Source organism: Neophocaena asiaeorientalis, unplaced genomic scaffold (assembly GCF_003031525.2).
Source record: "Neophocaena asiaeorientalis asiaeorientalis breed wild unplaced genomic scaffold, Neophocaena_asiaeorientalis_V1.1 scaffold5, whole genome shotgun sequence".
Taxonomy (NCBI): domain Eukaryota; kingdom Metazoa; phylum Chordata; class Mammalia; order Artiodactyla; family Phocoenidae; genus Neophocaena; species Neophocaena asiaeorientalis.
In genome coordinates, this window is record NW_020174698.1 from 7,047,477 (window position 1) to 7,072,355 (window position 24,879).

The following is a 24,879-nucleotide window of genomic DNA, read 5'->3' on the forward strand; positions in this document are numbered from 1 at the left end:
AAATATTGCGTCATAATGTTGTACACCTGAAACTAATACAATACTGCCAAGCAACTATATGTCAATAAAAATAAATAATTAAATAAAATTTTAAAATGGAATTTTAAAAATTGAAGTACAGTTGATTTACAATGTTTATTAGCTTCTGATGTACAGCAAAGTGATTCAGTTATATACGTGTATATATATATACACATATATATATTCTTTTTTAGATCCTTTTCCATAATAGGTTATTACAAGATATTGAATATAGTTCCCTGTGCTATATAGTAGGATCCTGTTGTTTATCTATAATACATAAAATCATGTATATCTGTTAATCCCAAGCTCCTAATTTATCTCCCCTTTCCCCTTTGGTAACCATTAAGTTTGTTTTCTATGCTTGTGAGTCTGTTTCTGTTTTGTAAATAAGTTCATTTGTATCAAAAAATGGAATTTTTGAGATGGAAGGCTTGGGTATCTAAAAAGATTCCAGTTTAAGCCTGATAACATGAAAACTGTTATTTTTTTTCATTCTATTTCTATAAAGATCATAAGATGACTTCACAAGGTTAAAGTTTCATATTGGCATTTACAGTTCTGTCCTGGTTCATTAAGATGCTACCTTCTAGAAAGTTTTGCCTCTATCCTTATAGTCTTCTAACTGGGTTAATAAAGAGAAAAATTTTGAGACAAGTGAAGTATTTCCTATTCTTGCTCCAAAAAATTGCAGAAATTGTAAGCAAAATAATTTTTGGTTGCTTGTACTCAGACAAAAGAATATATAGAAAATAATAGTTCCTCTATGCTATTATTCCTTCTAACCTTGTCCGTTCATTCCTTCTACAGCCTCACTGGTTGGCCTGTTTTGCTTTCATTAAGAGCAAGGCTCTCTCATCCATGCCTTTTTAGTACACAAAAACCAGGCTTTCATTCTTACAGTTTGTATTAACTCTATTCAAACAATAATAAAATATATCAGAACTTTCATTTCTAAAATAGTAAGTAGTGATTACTCTTCTCAAGAAATGTCTTTTGAAATTTATGGGAAAAATATCTAATCTTCCATTCCCCACCTCACCTGCAAACAGCTTCAACTTAAAGGAAAAGAACCAGAGATCATTCAACAGGATACACTGAAGGAAGGTATTCCTTCTGGGAATAACACCAAAAATTACAATCATTTACTGATAACTGAAAGCAGAAAGGGCTTACAGAATTGGCCTGCTTCCGGGCTTGGTTTATCAGTTCTTTTATCTCAGAGATGTTTTTCTTCAGGTTATCCTCAAGTTCCTTGATGGGTTTGAGTTTATCTATCAGTCGATCAGCTTCTTGTTCTAGATTTTTCACAGTGGCATCTGCATCTGCAACTGCATAGAACAAGATCAGCGCATACCATGCACTCACACGCATGCACACACACAGATTAGCGCGTACCATGCACTCACATACACACAGAGATTAGCGCATACCATGCACTCACACGCATGCACAAACACACACACAGATTAGTGCATACCATGCACTCACACGCATGCACACAGACACAGACACACATGCACACACAGACACACATACACACACAGACACACATACACAGAAATGAAAACAGAAGTATGCTTAAGTAAATAATGGAAAAGATTTCATCTCATCCACACGAGAAAAGCAAGGCCATGACAGTTGAAGCAGTTTGTGATGGCAAATGGAAATATTTTAGCTGGGACTCAAGCAGACCAGAGGAGGAGATGTTAGAAGAAGAAGGCCAACACTTTGGTTTTGTGATTAAGGTGAAAATTTGCATTGAAGATTGAGAACATGATGAACTAATTCAATGCTTAATTTCTAGCTTCAGCCCCAAAGCTAACCTTTATAGCATAGAACTTTAGTCATAGAATCAAGGAATTGGAGAAGCCTCTTTAAAGTCACCTAGTCTGTCCAAGCCAGAACTGTATTTAAATCAGGGTTCTCACACAAAATTGGTTTTCCTTCTTTTTCTCACTGTCTTTCTTTGTATATCTTAACGAGAAAAGCTATAAAAATGTCTTCTGAAAAACATCTCAATGTTGAACAATCCTTCGACTGAAGGCCTATATTATACTTTAATTAAATCTTTCATGCTGCAGTTCATTTTCATCTTGAAGAATAGTTGATTCTCCTGCTCTTTACATTAGGTTGAACCACATTAAACTGTCACTTTTGTAGTTAAAATTTAAAGAAGGTTGAATATTGACAATTTTAAAAGGGGTTTAACCCTAAAATAATTGAAGGTTATCACTGATCCTTAGACTTCCAGCTTGTGCTTTTCATAGGAGGGCAAATGACACATGGAAGATCAATTATTCTGTCCCTAGGATGCTGGCAGTCTTATCCAAACCATGTCATTAATAATCTGATCAAGTGTGTATTGTTCTGTTTTCTGTCATTGCGACCCTGATGAAAAAGAGAAACTGCTTAAGGTCCAAGGCTTTTGGCCCTGATGAACTATGAACGATCTGGGAATTAATCCTTAGGAATGAATCGGATGTGCTAGAAAGGAAGTAAGTTATTTTAAAACTCGGTTTTGAAGTAAGTATTTTGAACTCATGCTCATAAATATGAGTTATATAGTTAGTGATGTTTAAAAAGAACTTGGTCTATTATTTTATTTTATTTTTATAAATTTATTTATTTAATTTATTTATTTTTTGCTGCATTGGGTCTTCATTGCTGGGCGCAGGCTTTCTCTAGTTGCAGCAAGCAGGAGCTACCCTTCGTTGCAGTGTGCGAGCTTCTCATTGTGGTGGATCCTCTTGCTGCAGAGCACGGGCTCTAGGTGTGTGGGCTTCAGTAGTTGTGGTGCAGGGGTCTAGTTGCTCCGCAGCACGTGGGATCCTCCTGGGCCAGGGCTCAAACCCGTGTCCCCCGCATTGGCAGGCAGATTCTTAACTACTGCGCCACCAGGGAAGGCCCATGGTCTATTATTAACTTCAACGAATAGAGTTGCTAGATCAAGAACTGACTCTTCTGAAATGCAGGTTATTGAGGTCAAAGCTCTTGTTACATAACTGTATAGGTATTCAACATAAAGACAGTTACCCCTCCGTTTTTACACTTTAAATAAACCATTTTCTCCCTTCCTTTAATATTCCCCAATATTATTCTGATATTCTAAAAGTTATTCTAGAAGTGAGAAAAAGTGATTTAGATTTAGATTCATGAGAATGAAAAAAGGGCTATGCAGGGACTACTTAGATAAGTAATGGATCCTTTTCTTCTAAAGCTCCCAGAAGCTTTTATAAAATGTTTCAAAATGGAAACTGGAGGCCCCCCATCCCCTACTTTTGTTTTCCCCTCTATCTTCTGTAGCAGTTGAAGTCATATGGAGATTATCTTCTTGAGGTTTTAAAAATAAATAACCTGTGATATTGAGTCTGATGCTCTCTTGTGCAGGAGTTTTTGAAAACTTCTCACTTTCTTCCATAATTATTTGTGTGGATTCTAAAATCATTGCTGAAGACAGATTTTAATAACAGTGTTTCACTAGAGAATTATCTATCTCTTTTAGGCTTTACAATTTATTAGCCTAGAGTTTTGCTAAGTCTTCTCTTACCTGCTAAATTTCTTCCCTTATCTTGTTATATCTCCTTCAGAACTTTGCCTATTTGTGCTTTATTTTTCTTTATTAAGCCTGTCAGGCCTCTAAAATTTTTTATCTTTATATTCCTAAAGATATACCACTTGAATTTATCACATCTATTATTTTCTGTCTTCTAATTCATTAACTCTTTTTTATCTTCTTTCTTTTAGTTAATTTTATTTTGTCTGACTTATAGAGTTGATTGCCTAAATTGTTTATTTCAATGCTTTTTAGTAATGTCATTGCATTCATTTTCCACTGAGGACCGCCTTCATCGTATTTCTCAGGTTTTGATATGCTGGATTTTATTATTACTATTTTCTATTTTTCAGTTTTATTTTAGACTTGGAATTTAAACTATGAAATTATTTAAGACAGAATATTTTTATATCCCAGTGACTGCTCACTTGTTAAGATCTGATTTTATTAATTTTGTTTTATGCGTCTCCAAATATAATGCTCTTGAAGTTGAGAATAATTACTTGTAAGGGGAGGAGTGAGCTTCAGGGGGGGACAGCAACAACAGCAATGTAGATTTTAATCTATTTTAATCCTGCTAGAAGGAAGTCATTTGGACTTCAGTGGCTGCATATATGTTATCAGAAGCATCATAATTTAGTTGACTCTGTGGGAGAATTCAATTTTCTACTTTTATATGGATAACAGATATTTCACTAACTTTTCAAACACACAATTAAAATATTTATGTCAAATATATTCACATACTAACTTTGTAAGGGAAGATTCCTTTATTAATCCAGCATTAATACTGTGACACTGGAAAGAATAGCTATCTGATGTGTAAAGCAATACTAAAACATGGAAACATGCAAAGCTGAAGCTTTTTGCAATAGACAACCAAGCATAAAAATTACTAAAAGGTATGCAGGTAAACATATACATACTGATTTCTTCAGGTAATTTCATATGGAAGCAAAACAGAAAAATAGAAAATTCATGAGAAAATATTTTTAATAGGTATTATAAAGTAGTGCTTATCAAAAAAATAGAACTTTCACAACAGGTGCTAATTACAAATTCACCCCATTTTAAGTCAAACTAGCGTTATCAAGTAAAAGTCCACAAAAACATGGCATTTAGCAGCCATTGTTCATATTAAAGGGAGCTTTATTATAATGTTCTAATAAGATAGAAACAGACCCAGTTTAATTAGTGTTTATAGATATTAACTATTTCTTTTGATAGATGATAGAATCATAAAAGTGAGATAAATATTATAAAAAGACCACTCTCAGCTGAGAATCAATCTGAAAATGAATGAAATGATACCTTAACTTACAGAATAAAAGAGAGAGTGACACTTACTTTAAAACTTATTTTCATTCATTTCTTGGGGGGAAATATTGTGATTTGGCATGACTCTGAACCAGTTATTCAGATGGTATCTTTGAACTACAGGGGTAAGCTAACTCTGGGCTTACCTAAGAAATAAATTTAAAACTATATATCTCTACTTTTTCTTCCCTGAAGAAGTGAGGAGTGAAATCCTTCTCCCTAGCTCTGAAGTGCATGTCAGCTGTGTTTGTACCCTTCCTTGCTCAGGAAGGAGTCATGCTAGTTGTATCTATTATTTCATAGCATCATTAGCCTTTGATCTGAGGCAAAGGTGCTGAAAAATCAGGCTCCACTCCCCCGTCGAACAGCATCTGGATTATACAGTGTATAACGTCAATAACTATGTTTTTGTTATTACACTCTACAAATGTTTTAATTCCCAATAAATATATTGGTGCTATATAAAGCGGGCTAATCTCTTGAGACTGACAAATACAAAGAATCAAGCATCTCCTTTGGTGAAATCACATACTAAAATAACATTTTATCACTTGAAAGAATAAAAAATATTAGAAATCATAATGTTTATTGAGTATAATTAATAAATTATTATATTTAGTTCTCCCACATTTTCTTGTAAATCCTTGTTAACTCAATATAGTTTAATGCAATATACAAAAGATGTAAAGAAATATTCTTCTTGATAAACTAGATAAAAATTTTAATTTCCTGATAATGTTAACTAACCAGAATCTAAGTAATAAAATATTAATATTTTCCAATTTGAATGCATTTCAAATTGATCCCATTTAATATCCTGTTCTAACAGGACTGCTAATAAGACTGCTCCTTGACCTCTAGGTTCTACGGAATTTCACCAACTCCGAGGATATAATTTCCCAAGTATAACTGTATTTTCAATTACACTAAAGGATTTTAAAATATTTGGCATCGCTATACCAAATATCATGTAGATTTGAGAATTCCTAATTTCCTCTCAATTGGATGAAATCTGAATAAGATAAGCTCTAGTGCAGAGCTGGGAGTCTTGGATTCTGTTTCTGGAGCTGCACGCACTCAATTCCTGAGCCCAGTCTATGCAGGGAGGAGGGCAGACTACACCACTACGAGGGTCCCTTCCTGCTCTAACAGTTAGGAGTCTAGGATACTTTTATGGTGTGAAGAAATAAATGACATAATCAAAGTGAAAAAGCACATCTTACTGTTCTTTGAAGGATCTTTTACCACGGCATTTGTTTTGGCTACGCTGTCTGCCAGTTGATTGTAATTTTTCTTCAGGCCATCAAGATTCTGGTGGAGATCTTTAATCTGTGCCAGTACATCTTTAGCTGTGTCGTTGGCTTGTCTTGCTTTGTCCTTAACAGCTTGCAGTTTAGCGGCTGTGTCTGTCAGCAGAAGACGGTATGAGAAACAAAGGGTCTGGAGTTAGTGGCTTAATCCATGCTTGTCAAAGCGAGGCTGTGGCTGGCTGACCTCAGGGACACAGGCACAGAGGGAAAGGCTGAACTTTGTCTCATTCAGTCATAGCAAATGAAGTACATTTTTAGCTAAATTGAATTTTCTCAGGGACCTTTGCTATGAATACCTGATTAGCTCTTAAAATAGCAACGTGATTGTTCTAAATGTTCATTGTGTAAGGGTATATTGTGATTTGCTGCTAAACATATTAAAGAGAGAAGTTTATCCACATGAATCAAACAGCTTCATCAAAAGTAGGTTTAAGATTTAATCTGCATTTCTGAGGCAGGATGGGGAGGAATGAATGTGTTTCAATTTTAATATAAAGAGACTTTTTCAGATATATTAGACCTTGTGTTTGTGTATTTATATTTGTTTTCAGCATTGGAAATTTTCTATGTACATCTTTGCTACTGAAGAGGTGACATGAAAATCGGGCAAGTTACTTAGGATTTTTAATGTTAAAAAAGTAAAAATCATTAAGGTTTTAATATTTCCTGTTTTCTATAGATGAATGTGTTTCCTTCACCATAATCTGTATAAAAAACATATATATGTGCGTAGTAGTAGTTGTAGCTTAGTGGTTAAGACCACAGCCTCTGAAGTTAAACTGCGAGGTTATGTCTCTTTTAACAATGGCCCTTAGTATCCCTAAGTTTGTCCCCTATAAACTGGAGATAACAATGCTATTTACCTTGTAGGATTAGTATGAGGATTACATACACGTAACATAAGCATATTGAATAAGCACTCAAAAAATGTTAGCAACCCTTGTTATTGTTATATCATGCTACTACAATATAAAAATAGTATCCCTAAAAGAATAGTGCTTTCAGGAACTAATACGAAACATTAACTCCAAGTACATGTAATAGGCAGAAAGATATTACAGACGTGGTTCAATTCTTAATGTCTTAATGTTTTGGAAAGCTAAAACATTTAAGTAACAGAACTTTGCCAATAAAGATATGCTGCTGAAAGGCAGTTGGCTCTACCTATTACTGTAGGTACTGTAATAAGCTGCAATTGTGTACATCAACACTGTAGAGAATAGTGTCTGTATGATTTTATTTTTCCCACCAATATAAGATTTCCTGGGCCGAAACATGGAAGGACAATACAATAATAAGATGTCTATATTTTCCTTTTTGTAATTTATTCCAACGAATGTCAGCTAGGGTAACAAATGATAAATATCACAGTGTAAAGTATGATTTAGTTTCTCATTCTCACGAAGAAGAATTCCTAAGTAAGAAAACTGCTATCAGATAGCCTGACAATGGTACAAATGTAGTGTTAGGAAAAAAAAGGCAGAAGTTACAACATTCTTTAAGAGTTCATATCCACTGGCATGGTTTGCAGTGTCCTGAATGCTTACCATTTGGAATGGCTGATAACCTTTCCAAAGTGTCATTCAGAGCTCTCAGGAGATCCCTGTTTCTGACATTGGCATTGTCTAATCTGGATGTCAAGCCATTCAGATGTTCATCATTTTCTGTGAACAGAAAACAAAAAAGGATGAAAAAATTTTAATCATCTCTGAACTGATACATGGATATAAAATTTCAGGTTATTTTAATAAAAATTTAGTTAAAAGCAAGAAATTGATTTACTTTATTGGCATCTGTCCAAAAATATATTTCAGACCAGAATATAAAATATGTGTTTAAATGACCATCTGACACTTCAACATGTTCAACAATTACATTTTCTTCTTGGTATCTGATCTTTATTTGACTTAATTTGATGGTTTTCTATGGAGAAAAAACTTTGACAGATTTGGTCTTTTATTGCATTTATAATGATGCCCTCTTGACATCACTCCCATTATGTCATTATTTAAAAAATTTTATTACCAAAATGAATCGCTGAATTAGCTTTTAAAAATCTCAAATAGATATGATTGTTAAGTAGAATCTCCCAACTTTACTAAACATCACTTATTAACATTTATTTGAGAAAAACAAAAATCAAAAGAATGAATAAATAGCTTCTAGCACATTTCCAATTTTTTATAGAGAAAATAATATTTTACAAATTACTTCAAGTAGGCTTCATAGAGGTCTTTTCTTGCTACTTTAGCATGCTTACTTTAAAATATATTATTTACTGTTACTAATGTAATATTACTACTGTAAAATTTCCAGCTTCTCTCCACTAATTTTTAACATGTCTGAATTTTAAGTTAGTTTGTATATAATATTGTATTTTATAGCAGATAAAAACTAGGAATGGAACAAGTAAGGCAGTTAATGATGGTGTGAGCGACAGTGTACTAAAACCTTTCATTTTATACCTGGTTGTGCTGGTTAAATCGTTTTCTCTGTGCAAATATTTTTGCTTTTTTATCTAAAACAGTAAAATAAACAAGCCACTTGGACTGGGGAAGACAGTTATTTGCCAACACCGAGACTGTTGTTTTCGTCACTTTCCTGGTACCCAGAGTGGGCAGACCAGGAGAGACTACATCTCGCAGAACAGAGCCAGAACAGTCTTGATTTGATTGTGTGTCCACCCTTGTAGAGGTAGTGCATCTGGCTTCTTGCAGGAACCAAACAAGTCACTGGCAGCTTAGGGAACAATGCTTGCCTTTATTGGCCTTCATCTGGGAAGGATAGCAAAGGGAAGGGAATATAGATGGAGGATTCTTAACTGTCAGTGTACTGGGTGTGAAAAAGAGTACTGAACGTATTAATTAATGATCCACTCCATTTCATATCAGGGTTTTATAGGCGGACGAATTACACCACTGTTATACTACAGTAATATAAGTACATAATATTGTTTGAGGCTTTTAGGTTCCAAGCCAAAGACCTAACATCACTGAAAAACAAAGCATAAAGTATTCCAGCAAAACGTGGCTCTAAAATATCAATATGTCCATTTCAGTCACTAAGCTATTATTATTTTCAATTCTAGTCCTTCAAAATATACTTTCCAAGTAATTAGATTTTCTCCTCTGTCAATCACAATTCACTTTTCTTTTAATACTTCTGTTACTTTCACTGCACTAAAGTAAAATCTTTGACTAGGTTATGGAAAGAATACTTTCTGAAATAAAGACAGTATGATTATGACTGTGATAGCTATATGAATCCCCTAAGAATAGTTAAAGGCTGCTCTTTTGATATTAATTTAGAAGTCTTCATCAATTAAGGAAATAGAACGGTACAAATCTCATTTCTTAGTTTCTTGATTGTATTTGACTTTTTAAATAATGAAACATTTAAAATGTTCTGGCAAGCAAGATATACATGTACAGTTGCAAAAATCATTAATTTAAAGGCTATCACTTGGTTTACACTATTTTATGAATTCTGAATGCAAATACTGGCAGAATAATCAGGCCAATTATTTAGAAGAACGACTGATCTGAAGAACATTGTTACTGCCGTCCCTCAAGTTTCAAAGCAGTGATTTTGTTCCTCTGCTTTCTGTACTAGAAAGTCAAGATGTGAATATTCTGAGCCTGTTCTGATTTCTTTGTTTCAGCTATTTGACTCTATTTTCTTGTTAATTTATCCTTTCTTACACTCTGGTCATTTTTTTCTGAAGTATTTTTTGGAATTTCTCAAACCAAGTCTAAACACTTTATAGCTTTGTCAGTCTAATTCTTTAGATGAATAGAAGTGGTATGCAGAATAGAATTAGAGATTTTAAAATGGAAAACTTACAAAATATTAGCCATGAAAACCTAGAAAATAAGCACTCCAAGGCTGGCTTTAAATGCAAAGATATATGAGGCAGAGGTATCTATAATCAAAATGTAAGGAAGAACGCATGTGGTCCAGTTAGAATGGTAACATGGTCAAAGAAACAGAATTATTGGTAGTTAAAAAAATATCCAACCCAATTCTTTACTTGTAATTTTTGGAGAACAAGAAAAGGATCCAAATTATAATCATAGTGCATTTTCCGCTCCTTATTTCTTCAGTATTCATACCCATTAGCTGTAGCCAAGTCATTTATCTTCTCTCTAGATATCACACCCAACTAACCTCAAAGGCTACACACACGCTCCAGCTTTGGCTCTCCCTTTCTCATCCTCTCCTCCCACATCAGAAGACAAGTGTCCAGGAATGGGTTCGTCAGAGACAGAGCTCATAAAGTGAGGGAAAGAAGCAGAACAGCCAGGGTAGACTGTGAACATGCCTGACAATATCATTCCCCTTTGTTGCATAACCATTGACATTGAACCAGGTAGACATATTCAGAATGAAAGTCACTAGACAGAGTTGTATGTTACTTCCATTAATAATATGCATTTACTTATGTTGACCTCATTCCTGGTACTGTGCTAAATATATTAGAGTTTAGTTTACTTGGAACTGCTAACACTGAACTATGCTATGTAATATCTCAAAATAAAGCTATTACAAGTAAATCAGTTATACAGCAGAAACTAACACACCATTGTAAATCAACTATATTTCAATAAAAATTTAAAAATAAATTTAAAAAGCTATTACAAGTATTTCTTTGATCATTAATAATGCATTCTTTTACAAATCCTAGCCATTAGAGAAAGTAGTGTGGTGCAATGAAATTATTACAGGACTTGGAGCTGGAAGCTGTGGGTTCAAATGTCATTTCTATCCCTTTTTACATGTGTAAAATGAAGATAACAACTTCCTTCATATGACTGATATGAGAAATCAATTGAAGGATGTATGAGAAAGTACTGGATTTATCACGGGCAGTTACTAAATAGTAACAAATAATTCATGTTGGTTTGATAATTTACATTGGTCTGATAATTGCTCTGGTACGTTTGCCAGTTTTCAATAATATTATTTATGATTTGCTTTCTTCTTTGTTTAAACCGCATCATCCAGAAACTAAAGTTGTTAATTCTTCTATTATACTTTTTTAATATATGTATATAGCTCTCATTTTCAACTAAATATGAGAATGATTTTTATAGATTTTAATGGGAATGTTCTATTTTGACTGTTCACACTCATCTAGTTAAGTTCCTCAAATGCAATTTTTTATTAATATGAACAAAGCACAAATAAATACCTTGAGAGAATCCCTCATTCACAAGGGTGAAGTTTGTAGAAATGTTTTTAATTTTGAAGGGATCTAGTTAAATGGAATCTACTGCAAAATTACCATATAGATAACATTTTGCAAGCACAATTTTCATTACCGTGACATTTGTCTTATGAGCTACTTCTTGTACTCAATATCACTTCTGACTTTGCTCCTTTACCAAAAAATGGAGAAATATCCTCTCTTTAAGATTTCTTTGTAAAAAAATTTTACAAGGCTACAAACCTGTTTCATCTTTTGTTCTAGAGGCTCCTTCTGAATTAGAGAACAGGTTAATCTCTGCAGTGCTTCTATCTGCAGTTCTGAAGCAGAAAGTTTGGAATAGGTAAGGGATCTGTATGAAGTCAGGTGGAAACCTTGATTTTGACCTTTCTGGTAATGAGAGATTCCTGCTACTCTCTTCCATTCACTCATTCTTTATCAAATATTTGTTAGGGCCATGAGTTTTAATGTGTCACCTCTGCACCATGGCAAAAGCCCAGAGTTTTTGTCCAGCAATGGTTAAAAGCATCAGCTTTGAAGCCTGACTAACTTGTTAAATTGTTGGCTCCACTATATTTATCAAGTTTATTCAATCTGTTAGTATTTCTTCGACTTAAGTGATTTTGCTTTAAATATCAAAGGGGGCCAACCGTACTAAATTATATAATATGTGATTGCTCTGTACAATTTATTAATTTTATTACATTATGTTTTTTTTGTTTTGTTTTGTTTTGTTTGCGGTACGCGGGCCTCTCACTGTTGTGGCCTCTCCCGTTGCGGAGCACAGGCCATCGACGCGCAGGCTCAGCGGCCACATGGCTCATGGACCCACCCGCTCCGCGGCACGTGGGATCTTCCCGGACTGGGGCACGAACCCGTGTCCCCTGCATCGGCAGGCGGACTCTCAACCACTGCGCCACCAGGGAAGCCCCTACATTATGTTTTTACCTTTGGATATTTTAAGAACATAAGAGGTACAATTTCCCTCAAGTTACTTTACTATAATTTTTCATCCACTTATATAGTCCTTTGTCTTCTTAATATTGAGATTTCTAAGAACCTGCCCCTAGGTCAACCCCATGACTGAGTACAGGATCCCAACAACTGTGCAGAAGGAAGAGCAGCTGTGTAAGGAAGAAAGCTGGGTGAAATTCAGAGCCCTATTCCTGTCCCTAGCATTCTGTTAATTGATTTGATGAGGTTGCTACACCCAGTCTTTCCACTTTGGGGTACACCTAGCCTTCTTTCATGACATTATTCCTATGCTTCCCTTTCCCCAGTTGCTGTCACAGGTTTGCAAAGTGTCCTATCTCTGATTGCCTCTTTTGTCCAGACATGTACCAGTGACTGTGTATGGAAACTTCTAAGATCACTTAATGGAGCCTGCATTTATAGGAAGGCATATTACTGATAAACTTTGTCCTGATCTAAAAGTACCAAGTCAGCTCTTGTTCAGCATGGGCACCGTGCTTTCTAGGTCCTCAACAGCTGTTAGCTGCAACTAACTGCACAGGTTCTTCCTCCCCACTACAGGGTTGTAGTAGAAGCCCAAGGAGAGGAGGAAGGGGGATTTGCCTGGTGGCAAGATCTCCAAAGACTTAAGATATCAGGATAGAGGGAGTCCTCTCTTCAGCCAGTGGAATGAGAAATCAAAATGACCAGATATCGAAAACTCCATGTGGTTCCTTTAGGGCAAGCTCTAAAGCCTGACTGTGGGCTTGCAGGCTCGTTTTGTTTTGGCCAGCAAGATATTCTAAAAGAAATGGACTTTAAACAACTTTAAGTAAGACAAGTACTCTCTCTGGTTCTAATAGTTCCTGCCCTTCTATGTTTGGCCACTATTTTTTCCCTTTTCCTTTCAACTCCTAAACCAAGCCCAACTTGGTTTTAATTTCTCAATTTCCTCTATTCACAAGGCTAAGGAGGAACAAAAACTCTGTATGAGGGATCAGCAATATCTACAGGAAAAGATTGCTTTGTTCTTCGGACTACAGTAGGCTAGCGGATCCAGGCTTGGTTTTGTCCATTTAGTCCAAAATTATTTTTTGTCAATGGAACGGATTTTGTTTCTTTTTCATATGCCTACCTATGGGAAGGCTGATTCTGGCAAATGGTAGTATGCAAATTCAAAAGGAGTATATATATATATATATATATGTATATTTTTGGCTGCACCACACGGCTTCTGGGATATAGTTCCCCGACCAGGGATTGAACCCGCACCCTCGGTGCTGAAAGCATGAAGCCCTAACCACTGGATCCCTGGAAATTCCCAAAAAGAGTATATTTTTAATAATATAAAAATGCTTTATTTACTTTTTTGGGGGGGGCAAGGAATAGCGACTTTATTTGGAAAGCCAGCAGACTGAGAAGACTAGTGTCCCACAATATTTAACTCCTGAGTCATACTTTGGCTTAACATCACTGCAATATTCCTGTTTATTCTCTTTTTTCTAATCTGAGATAATAACGTAGATTCTTAACAGGTTAGTAATTGCAAGTGTTATTATATTCATGATCGCAAAACCATTCTGATACACTTGTCTGGACTTAATGACTCAGTGTCTGGAGGATCATAGTACAGAAGAAAAGTATGGATTAATTTGATTAAAGTAAATGTTTGGAATAATTCTGGCACTGCTCTGTAGTTTGGACAGCATCATATGTCATACAATTCACTGACTCCATATTCTTGGGCTTGGAAATAGATCTTTTTATTCCATATGCGTGTCGTCCATTTTATAGAAATGTTATCTATTTGTTCATAAGTAATTAAATAATTTCACTTATTTTGGGCAAAGATGAAAAGTAGGGATAAATTAAGAAGTAAAATAAAGTTTAAAAGTTACTCTATATAAGGTATATAATTATAGAATCTTAGTATTTTCAGACTTCTAATGTACCATCCTCAGCTTCATTCCTTGCCCTGTACACATTCCATGAGAACCTCAACTAGCCCTTTTATTGACAAAGATCTTTTGTCAATCTACAAAGTAGTATTAATTCACCCAGTGGCATTAATTTATCTTCTAACTCTTTCAATCATCGATTTGTACCAAGCCCCATATCCATCAACAAAACAATTTTTATCTCCATGGACGTTCAATCAATTCAATGTAGAATGGCCTCAAGTCTCAAATGCACAGAAGGGCAAATTTACTTTTAACAAATGTACATTCAAAAATTAAAAAGCAAAACAAATTGCTCCTGGAAAGTTCAGGTTCCCTCAAGGCAAGGACAGCATAAAAATGGCAGGGAGAAGCTCTAAGTCATTCATGACTAAAGCTCATGAGCTAACTGGATTGTACTGAATCGAACCAAGGAACAACTTAGAAATATGGAGTGTATACTGGCCTCACCATTTTTATTCCTTCTAAGTCCAGGCACCATAGAGAGAGAAATGACTAAATCTCTATTTTTAATAGCTGCTGTAAAGTATTTTGCTCTGTAGGGCCTATTTCAGCAGTTCCTGGTGGTAATATATGGCATTTCCCTGATTAACAGCCATTTTATAACTTGTGTAATTGGCCACAAATCAGGGGAATGTCATAATGTAGCAAGAAAACATTCCTGTCTCCAAAAGAGCCTTGGCTTGGATTTCTGGAGGAATTATTACTTGAGTAGTTTGTGGGTTTTCATTACTTTAAATAATGTACTACCTGAAGTACAAAAAAAGACATTTAAACTAATGAACATTTCTGTCACCTAACCCCTTCTACCATGCCTGTACTTAGATTTCTTTCTCCCTTGGAAAAAATTTCTTAAAAATCGGATTCTTTTTTCATTTTTATAACACCAGCATTTGTGGGGAAAGAGAGGCAAGGGCAGGGCTGGAAGTAGGGTGAGGTGACTCAGGCACTCCCCTCAGGTGTGAAATTCAAAGGGGCACCAAAAAACTCAGTGAGTGAGGTAAAAATGTTTTAATGCAGTATTTTTTAAAAAAATCAAAAAAGATCAATGATGAGCAAATATTAACATTTAAAATAAAAACAGGATCTAACTCTGCACTTGCATGGCTCAACCTCTCTCACCTCACCCTGATCCCAGCTCCGGCCAAGGACACTGGAGACGAAGGAGTGATGGCAAAGTAATGAGATCAACTCAACTTGCCCAAAAGAAAAATAGGGTTGACTCTATAGTTACTGTTCAGGTTGTAATAAGTGCAATCTCCTGCATAGGATTTTATATATATATAAGGGGTTGTATTTCACCTGTGATACGTAATCCAAAGCATTTACTATCAGAGTGCCATCTATAATGGAGAAAGAATGTGTAATTCCATACCAGCCTCTATTGGAGATGCTTCGTTTAAAGCATGACAAGTATAAATGATGAAAAAATCTCTTTTCTTTCTAAGGTTAGTAAAGACCAACACCATTCTTTTATTTAAAAAATATGCTTATTTCCTGATTTGAGATAGTCATTGTGATACTATACACTAGAAATACAAAGTTAAAAAGAAGACCCTGTGACTGTCCTCAAGAAGATGGAAGCCAAGTCCATGGCTGCAGTGATTTGATAAGTCTATGAGAAAGGGATGCACAGAGAAGAGGCATGTAATTCAGATGGGGTGCTAGGTTTCCCAGAGAAGATGACATTTGAGCTAAATCTTGAAGGTCTGGTAGAAGGCAGTTGGATGAAAAAGAAAGAAGGATGGTGAGAAGTTCCAAAGAGAAGAATGAACACTGTGGAATGTGGAGGCTTGAAATGGTAGCATGTTTTCAGAGGACATGAATGTTTCAGTAAGGTTGCAGAGCTGGATGCAAGACAGAAAAGGGTGAGTGAGACTGAAGATAGAAACAGGAGGCAATTAAATGAGAACAGGAGATATTCGAATGAAATAAAAATATAATAGCTTATCTAGAGTGTGGCTGTATTGAATAATACATTTTTAATGCAAAACCCATAATATATCAGGCTAGATATATTATGCACTTTGATCCTTGAATTAGGAATAAAATACCTAAAAGTGTATTTAAAAGGTGAAAACTTAGAGACGTGCCCCACTAAATCGAAAGTTTCACAAGGATATTTATACTACATCTGCCTGATTGATTCCTTTGTGACTATGATTTCTAAAGTCAAAAAAAAAAGGTGGGGTTTGGTGCTCTTTAAAATTTATCATACTTTAAAAGTTCCTATACTCTATATACAGATGAAATGATGCTATAGAAATTAGGTTTAAAGACTATGAAGTATTGCCCAGTGCAAAATGAGGTGTGAAGGCAAAATACTGTAAAACTGATGAGAGAGTTTACTTGCACTAAATCTAGATAGTAAAAACAATCATAAAAATTATGCTGCAACAATTACACTTTTCCAATAATGTGATAAAATATCCTACCAATTACAACTACAATTAAACTTCAAATAATAATAAAAAGTGGTCACACTAACCTTTTACATCATTTGCTAACTTCTTGGCTTCATTAAGAAACCCGAAGCTTTTCTGAAGAGAGCCTTTGGCACCTTCCTGTAATGAACCCTGAGGACCTGTTGCCTGTGGACAGAAAAAGAAGTGTCACATATCTAAAACAAAAGAATTATGGAGTAGAGATATCTGGCAGGCAATTGGTACACAGAGTTTACCTTCAGGAAAGCATTCTGGGCTACATATGCAGAATAATAAATTATCAGCACATATTTGTGATTAAAGTCAGTAGACTGTTTATTGGGAGATGAGAAGAAAGCCTAGAATAGAACCCTTAGGAATCCCAACATTTAAAGGCAGGTACAGAAAGCTGGGCTGGCAAGGTGATTGAGATTCCAGAAAGGACAAAGAGAACCTAGGAAAGCATGATATTATGGAAATCAAGAGATACAGAAGTGGCTCAGAGTATGATGACTTGCTATGCTGCAAGGTCAAAACTGGTCAGTACTATCAAGTGCTGTCAAATGGTCAAGCAAATTAAGAACTAAGCACATCCTTGACTTTATCCCTAAGCACATTTCATTTAAGTTGTGGGGTAAGTCGGGGAGCATTTTCTGTCCCCTAGGTGTTGAAATGAGGAAGAACACTGCTTCCGTTTTGAAATGCATCTCAGAGTACTAGGGCAAAACAAAATCTTCTAAATGAAAATCTCTGAGCCACAGTCATCTCCTAGCAAAGATGGATTTGTTGAACCTTGGACTATAAGAGGTGACACAAAGATAATAGAGTGATATGGGAAAACGATCATTTAAATTGAACGTTTAGCTATCCATTTTAATAGTGTTTGCTCTTCAAGAATCATTACATAGTAGGTTAATACCAAAAGATAAATCAAATAGGATCTTACCTGTAAATTTTAAATTGGAAGAGTATTTCAGGGTGCAAGACGAGCTAGAGAATGCTAAATAACTTATATGTTGAAGTTATAGATCTATGTTGAAGTTATAGATCTGAACTCATGTTAGCCCAGACATAATACTCTTCAAATACATCTCCAGTGCCTTAATAACATTTTTTATCAGTCATATGATTTAAACATTAAACTAGGAGAGATTACAGAACTTGCTACTGTAGTGGCAAAATTTATTTTAAGGTGTTATTCCAACAGTTTAAAATAATCTATTGTTCATAGAACAGATTGATTATATAATACTATGACATCTACAAAGGGACATATAGGAAACATCTACATAAACAAAAAGAGACATTGTGCATTTATATCTAGCACATGCAAAAAGAGCTGTGTGACAACCCTGACAAATTATTCTATGGGAAATGGACACTCTCTTCAATTGAGAACACATAAATTCTTAGTCCTGCAGTTTCCTGTGAGAAATTAGGTACAGTGACACCACATAAGTGTAATTTATTTTGAAAAAAAAGGAAGAGTGTCAATATAAATGGCACAAATCCAATGTACCTTACTCAAAAAAAATAAGCCTCCATTACCCACTCAGGTTCTATATTTGTTCCAAATTTATATGCCATTCTTACTCCCTTGGTTATAGGTTTCCTGAATCAAAACAGATTAGAGAAAGGAAATTACAAAGAAAGAAGGATGAAGATTCTCTAAATAGGCACATGAAAACAGCCGAAGTGACAGCTGACAATCTGTCTGACAATGAGGAAAGAGAAAACCAACAACTAGAGAGAAGAGTTTTTAAATCTCAGAAATCCAAATCGATAAGGATGAAACAGGTTTCAGTAGATGCCAATATTATTGTAGTAAAATAAATAATGTTGATGATGATGATCCCGAACCATCAGGATAACACAGGTCATTCACAGTACAAGATGAAACTAGACAAAGCAAGCTTTCCCCATAGCCTTAACGTGTGAATTCCTCCCCACAAGAACATAATCTGGTGAGTATCTAACAACCAACATCTTACAGCTAATCTTGGATGTGCAAAGTGAGGCATGGGAGTAAAGGAGGGAGAGAGAGTTGACTTGCTGTCCATGAGAAAATTAAAGAAATGAGGTAAGAGAGAAGAGAAGGGCCAGACAACATGTAAAGAGGCTAAAATCTGAGCTGTGGAAATTGTGGAGGGATTAGGAAAAGCGATGGGCAATATTTATTTTTTTCTACTTTCTTACACTCTTCAGCAGTTTTATTGAGGTATAAAAAAACTTCACATATTTAAAATTTACAATTTGATAAGTTTTGACATTTATACACCCATGAAACTGCCAATCAGGGTAGAGAACATACCCATCATTTCTTTTCAATCCCTCCCTTCCACCCCTCCTTGTCTTCCCCCGTCTCCACACAAACACTGACCTGCTTTCCATCACTATTAGTTCGCATTTTATAGAATTTTATACAAATAGAATCATCCAGTATGTACTCTTCTTTTTGTCTGGCTTCTTTCATTCAGTGTAATTATTTTGATGTTTATCCATGTTGTGTGTGTATCAACATGTGATCCCTTTTTTATTTACATGGATATGCCCCAACCTATTTATTCATTCATCTCTTGATGGACATTTGGATTATTTCCAGCTTTGGCTATTCTAAACAGAGTTGCTATGAACATTTGTGTACACATCTTTGTATGAACATATGCTGATTTCTCTTGGAGTGGAAACCTCTAAGTGGAGTGGCTAGATTATCTGGCAGATGTATGTTTACATTTTTTAGAAACTATCAACATGTTTTCTAAATTATTTGTACTATTTTAAATTCTCACCAGCAGTATATGACAGTTACGTTTGCCTACATCCTTGTCACTACTTGATATAGTCAGTCTTTTAAAATTTTAGACATTCTAATAGGTGTGTACATCATTTGGTTTTAATTTGCATTTTCCTCGTGACTAATAACGCTGAGCATCTTTTCCTGTGCTTATTTATTTATTCTTTGGCTAAGCGTTCAAATTTTTTGTCCAAGTTTTAACTGGGTTTTTTGTTCTTATTGAGTTTTGAAAGATATTTATGCATAATATGACAAATCCTTCATCAGATATGTAATTTGCAAATATATTCTTCTGGTTTGTACCTTATCTTAATAAATGGTTGGATTTGATTTGTTTTAACATTGTCCATAATTTTTGCATCTATGTTCACGAGGGATATTGGTCTATAATTTTCTCATTTTTTTTGTAATGTCTTTGTCTGGTTTGTATCATAGTAATACTGGCCTCTTAGAATGGGATAGGACGTATTTTCTCCTCTTCAATTCTCTGAAGAATATATTATTTCTTTCTTAAATATTTGGTAGAATTCACCAGTGAAGTCATTTGGAACTGAATTGTGTGTGTGTGTGTGTGTGTGTGTGTGTGTGTGTGTGCGTGTGCACGTGCACACATGTGCATGTATGTGAGGGTTTTAAAATACAAATTTAATTCCTTAATGAGTATAGGGCTATTCAAGTTATTTATTTATGGATGAGTTTCAGTAGTTTGCGATTTTCAAAGAATTTGCCCATTTCATTCAAAATGTCTAATTTTTGGCATAAAGTTGTTCGTAATTTTCTCTTATTATCCTTTACTGTATGCAGAAGTTGCTGTGATTTCACCTCTTTTATTCCCGATATTGGATATTGGTGGCCTTTCTCAATTTTTCTGATGAGTCTGACTAGATGATTATCAGTTCAGTGATCTTCCATTGGACCTCTGCACCATCATCCAGCAACACGACTGAATCCTGACTGAAGTCCATCTGCTGATAAACTTCCCTGCTGCCAATTTCTTATCTTGCATTTATGAGTGTTGCCTACTTTTTGCTTCCAGACCTCTTGTCTCTCCTGTTTTTCAGGAAGCCAGTGATTTCTTCCTGGATTCTTAGTCAACTACTCCTTGCTCAGATGTAAGGAGGTGGGTGGTATATATGGGGGTGTAGGAGATATTGTAGCAACAAGGTAAGGAAAGACAAGGAGACAGGGAATTTTGATGTGTGGATGGGAGAGCAAGTATTTTGGTTGCAAAGGGCTGTAGATTTTATGAAGGGCAGTGTTAAGAAGTAAGGCTGTTAGGTAGTTTGGAGTCGGTTTCTGGGAAGTTTGAACGTTAGACTGAGGAAACTGGACAATAAGCAACATGGAGCCGTTAAAAGTTTCTGAGTAGGAATGTATGCTCAGAGCAATAGTCCAGGAGAGGAACTGGACTATTGTCAACTGGATATCAGTTGACTACTGTAATAGTATGAGCCAGAGAAAATAGAGTTGTAACCTTAGGCAAGGGCATTGGAAATGAGAGGTTTGGGTTCAAGAGATGTGGAGGAATAAGACACGTTTCAGTGTTTCAAGAAGCACTTCAAAATATTAAAGTAAAGAGCTGATGGAGTACAATTGTCAGCTATAAGCAGTGTACTAACAATCCAGGTTTAAAAGACAAGTCTTTCATATGATAACAGAATGGAAAACACTAATACGTTATGGATGAACAGAACTGTTTCAATTCATTGGAATTTGGAGAGTTCATTTTCCAACATTGCTTAGTAAGTCACTGAAGCACATCAGCAATATCAGGACAGGTGATGAAGCAGCATTTTCCAAGCTAATTATACTTCATGCATATTTATAAGCATCACATCTGAGTTTCTGGGCTGTGTCTACAGCATATGTGAAATATAAATGAGGTTCTTAGACTTGCAAGATATTTTGTTACTTGCTTTTTAGAGATTGTATTTTTATAAATAATAAGTTCTTCTCTGTGTATATATACATATATGTATTTATAAATTATCTAAAACCTTTTATTATATCACACAAAATAGGATCTATTATTACATGTAGGTTGCTATATGTTTTATTAGCTAATAATCATTTATAGAAAATGTGAGATAATTTAAAACATCAGAGAAGGAAAGATACAGGAAAAAGTAAAATGATAAAGTCTACAAAGATTTAACAGAGGCTTGGCACTTAATTGGCTTTTTGATACATGTTAGTTTTCTTCTTCCTACGATTTGTTAAGTATTCATAGGGACTTGTTTAGGCACCGTGTCATTGACTAATAGATGAATGAATTGACTGATTTACCCAATAAAAGTTTTTAGCTCTCTCAAGCACCAGAGTAAGCTCTGATTATTCAAAGATCGAAAGACTCTGCCTTCTCTAATGGAACTGGAGTGGAGAGACAAACCAAAAAATCCTTATAAGGAAAATGATGATTGCCATAATGGAGTATGGAAATATCTAAGTGTTTTGTTGTCAGAGGAGGCTCTCTTAGGGGGAGGAGATGTGCAGATGAGACCTAAAGTTAAGTTTATCAGGATGGTATACCCACACCCCACTGATGTATTATTTAAATAAGCAAATTTAAAAGTTATTGTTTATATTTCTTTCTATATTACAATTTTATTATTTTTCTAAATGTTCCTCTACTAACTTCTTTATTAGAGATAAATTTTCTGAATTCATTGAAAAAGTTGGTGCTAAGGAGAGATGCATAATTGTTTTTGTTTATTTTTGTTTTCTAAAGAAAGTACTAGCTGAAAATTCATCAGCGTGGTTTATAGCCTATTCCATTACTTCCTCTTTATGAAATAATTTATTTTAGAAGACAAGTCTTGCACATTTCCAATGGGGATAATGTGTCAAGATAATATGTGACTTAGATGATTTTAAATTCAATATCTTTTTAATAAAGAAAACTGTTCAAAATGTGCAGAGGTATATGTAAGGGCTGATAATTAACTGCAGTGTGTTTATGTAAAATATTTATCAGAAGAAATTTATATTGGGGCATGTTAGGCTGTTGTTAAAAATCGGGGAAAAATTTCTTACTATAATAAAATAAATTCTTAGAAGAAATGGTGGAATGTAGCCCTATATACATCTTAAAAGACATAACTTTTGAGAACACTGAAAAATGTGCAAGTGATGTTACTAGATATATTAAGCTGCAAAACAGTTATGTAAAAATTACTCATTTGTACAAAAGCTATTTGCACAGGAAAAGGTATGGACAGATAAACAACATTATAAAAGTCGTTGTTTGTGGTTGGACAGATTACACACATTTTAGATTTTCTCCCTCTTGCTTGTCTGTATTTCCTATTTTGTTTTATAATGGACATGAACTGCTCTTGTAATAATTGAAAAGATCATACACAATTTTTAAAAAAGGAAATAAAATGTGCAAGTGATGTTACTAGATATATTAAGCTGCAAAACAGTTATGTAAAAATTACTCATTTGTACAAAAGCTATTTGCACAGGAAAAGGTATGGACAGATAAACAACATTATAAAAGTCGTTGTTTGTGGTTGGTGAGATTACACACATTTTAGATTTTCTCCCTCTTGCTTGTCTGTATTTCCTATTTTGTTTTATAATGGACATGAACTGCTCTTGTAATAATTGAAAAGATCATACACAATTTTTAAAAAAGGAAATTGTGTATTGATTTTAAAGGTGTTTTAATATAACCCATATTTAAAAAATCTACAGGATACTAAAATGAAATTATGAATCAAAAATGAGTTCAGAAAGAACCCAAAGAATGACTTTGGTCAGAAATCTGGTGAAAGAAAGGTTGTAGATCCTAGCATTGCATAATATCCTAAAATGGGACAGGGGTTAGATGAGTCTCTGGAGGACTGGAAGCAACTGAGCACACAAAGGAGACCAAGGGATGAAATAGAAAATCTCCAAAACTACTCATGAGAATTTAGAAGTCATGACTGCGAATTTGCAGCTTGAGAACACCAAGAAAGACAACTGAGAGAGGATTTTAAAGTATATAACTAATTGAGAACAGGTTTTCACCAGTCACAGCATGAGAGCCATCGCTCCATCACCCTTGGGTGCCACTGGCTTGCTGCTGACAAGCTGTTGAGGGTAGGATGGGTGGGTACCACAAGGAGTCTTGATTTTGAGTACAGACAATGGATAAAGGTCTATTGAGTTAGAAGACCTCCTCAGAGGGCTTATTGTTTTCTTTCCATTTAATGTCCAGAATCAAACTCAACATGACAATTTCATATCTTGATTATTCATGTATTTATTATTGTATTTATTCCTACTGGTGGAAATCTCAAATACCAGGTCTGATAGCATTGCTGCCTTGAATAAAATTAGTTTAAATTTATATTGCATTATAGCATCACCTCAAAGAGTTTCTGTGTTGCTGACTGATGTAACAAACTCTTTGATTTCATTTTTAACACTTTATGCCCTCAATTTTTAAATACGCCAAATTCTGGGTAATCAAATAGAAGTTTGTTATTCTGCTTCCAATAGATTTTCTTAAAGTTATTGACGCAAATGAGTGTATCATGTACAAAGAAAATCACTAAAGTCAGCTGGCTTGATGAATACCGTTTTCACACACAGATTCAATATTTTTCTATGTAACTTAGATCCTCACTGACTTTTTCATATTTGTTCTTGTGTGAATCAGTTCTTATATAAGTTGCTGAATTGCTGATGGAGAAAAAATGTTCACCAGTTTTACTGACAGATTCAATTGTCATACCTATTATGGATTATACTATTTTTCCATTAACACTACACTGGTACAAACTTTAAATCCCAATGATTATAGATATTAATAAGAAGTCAAAATTACTGTTTGAATGACTCCTAAGTAATCACTGGCAGAATAAAATACAAGGTATATGCGAGTTAAAGTTTAAAACTTGACTGACACTATATTATATTGGGCCTTTTGAATGCAATGTGTATTCTGCCAATATTTGCACACTTCTTTATGTAGGAAATAAAAACTCAAAATGACCTTGCAAGTATTCTTTATGTATTTTGATTCATCCAATTACACAAAGCAAATATTAAATAAGACAGACTGAAAAGACGATATGACCACATTAATAAATAGACACTCATTAGAAATACCTTAATGTTTAATCCTATTGTAAGATTCACAGTGTTTATGTGATGTATTGACCAATAGCAGTGATAACAAAAGACTCTGGCTACAGATTAGGAACCAAGATGGCAGAGTAGAAGGACGTGCTCTCACTCCCTCTTGCGAGAACACCAGAATCACAACTAGCTGCTGAACAATCATCGACAGGAAGACACTGGAACTCACCAAAAAAGACACCCCAATCCAAAGACAAAAGAGAAGCCACA

General features: G+C 34.8%; 1 protein-coding gene across 1 annotated transcript in view; it reads right to left on the reverse strand.

Annotated features, from left to right (window-relative positions):
- Nucleotides 1-24,879, reverse strand: part of LAMA2 (laminin subunit alpha 2) — a 588,138-nt gene that overhangs the window by 64,966 nt on the left and 498,293 nt on the right. The window contains exons 44-48 of the mRNA XM_024759015.1: nucleotides 16,808-16,910; nucleotides 7,752-7,868; nucleotides 6,118-6,300; nucleotides 4,504-4,509; nucleotides 1,198-1,352 (exon numbers count right to left, since the gene is read on the reverse strand). Coding sequence (XP_024614783.1) covers nucleotides 1,198-1,352; nucleotides 4,504-4,509; nucleotides 6,118-6,300; nucleotides 7,752-7,868; nucleotides 16,808-16,910 — 564 coding nt within the window. The remainder of the gene's footprint in view (nucleotides 1-1,197; nucleotides 1,353-4,503; nucleotides 4,510-6,117; nucleotides 6,301-7,751; nucleotides 7,869-16,807; nucleotides 16,911-24,879) is intronic.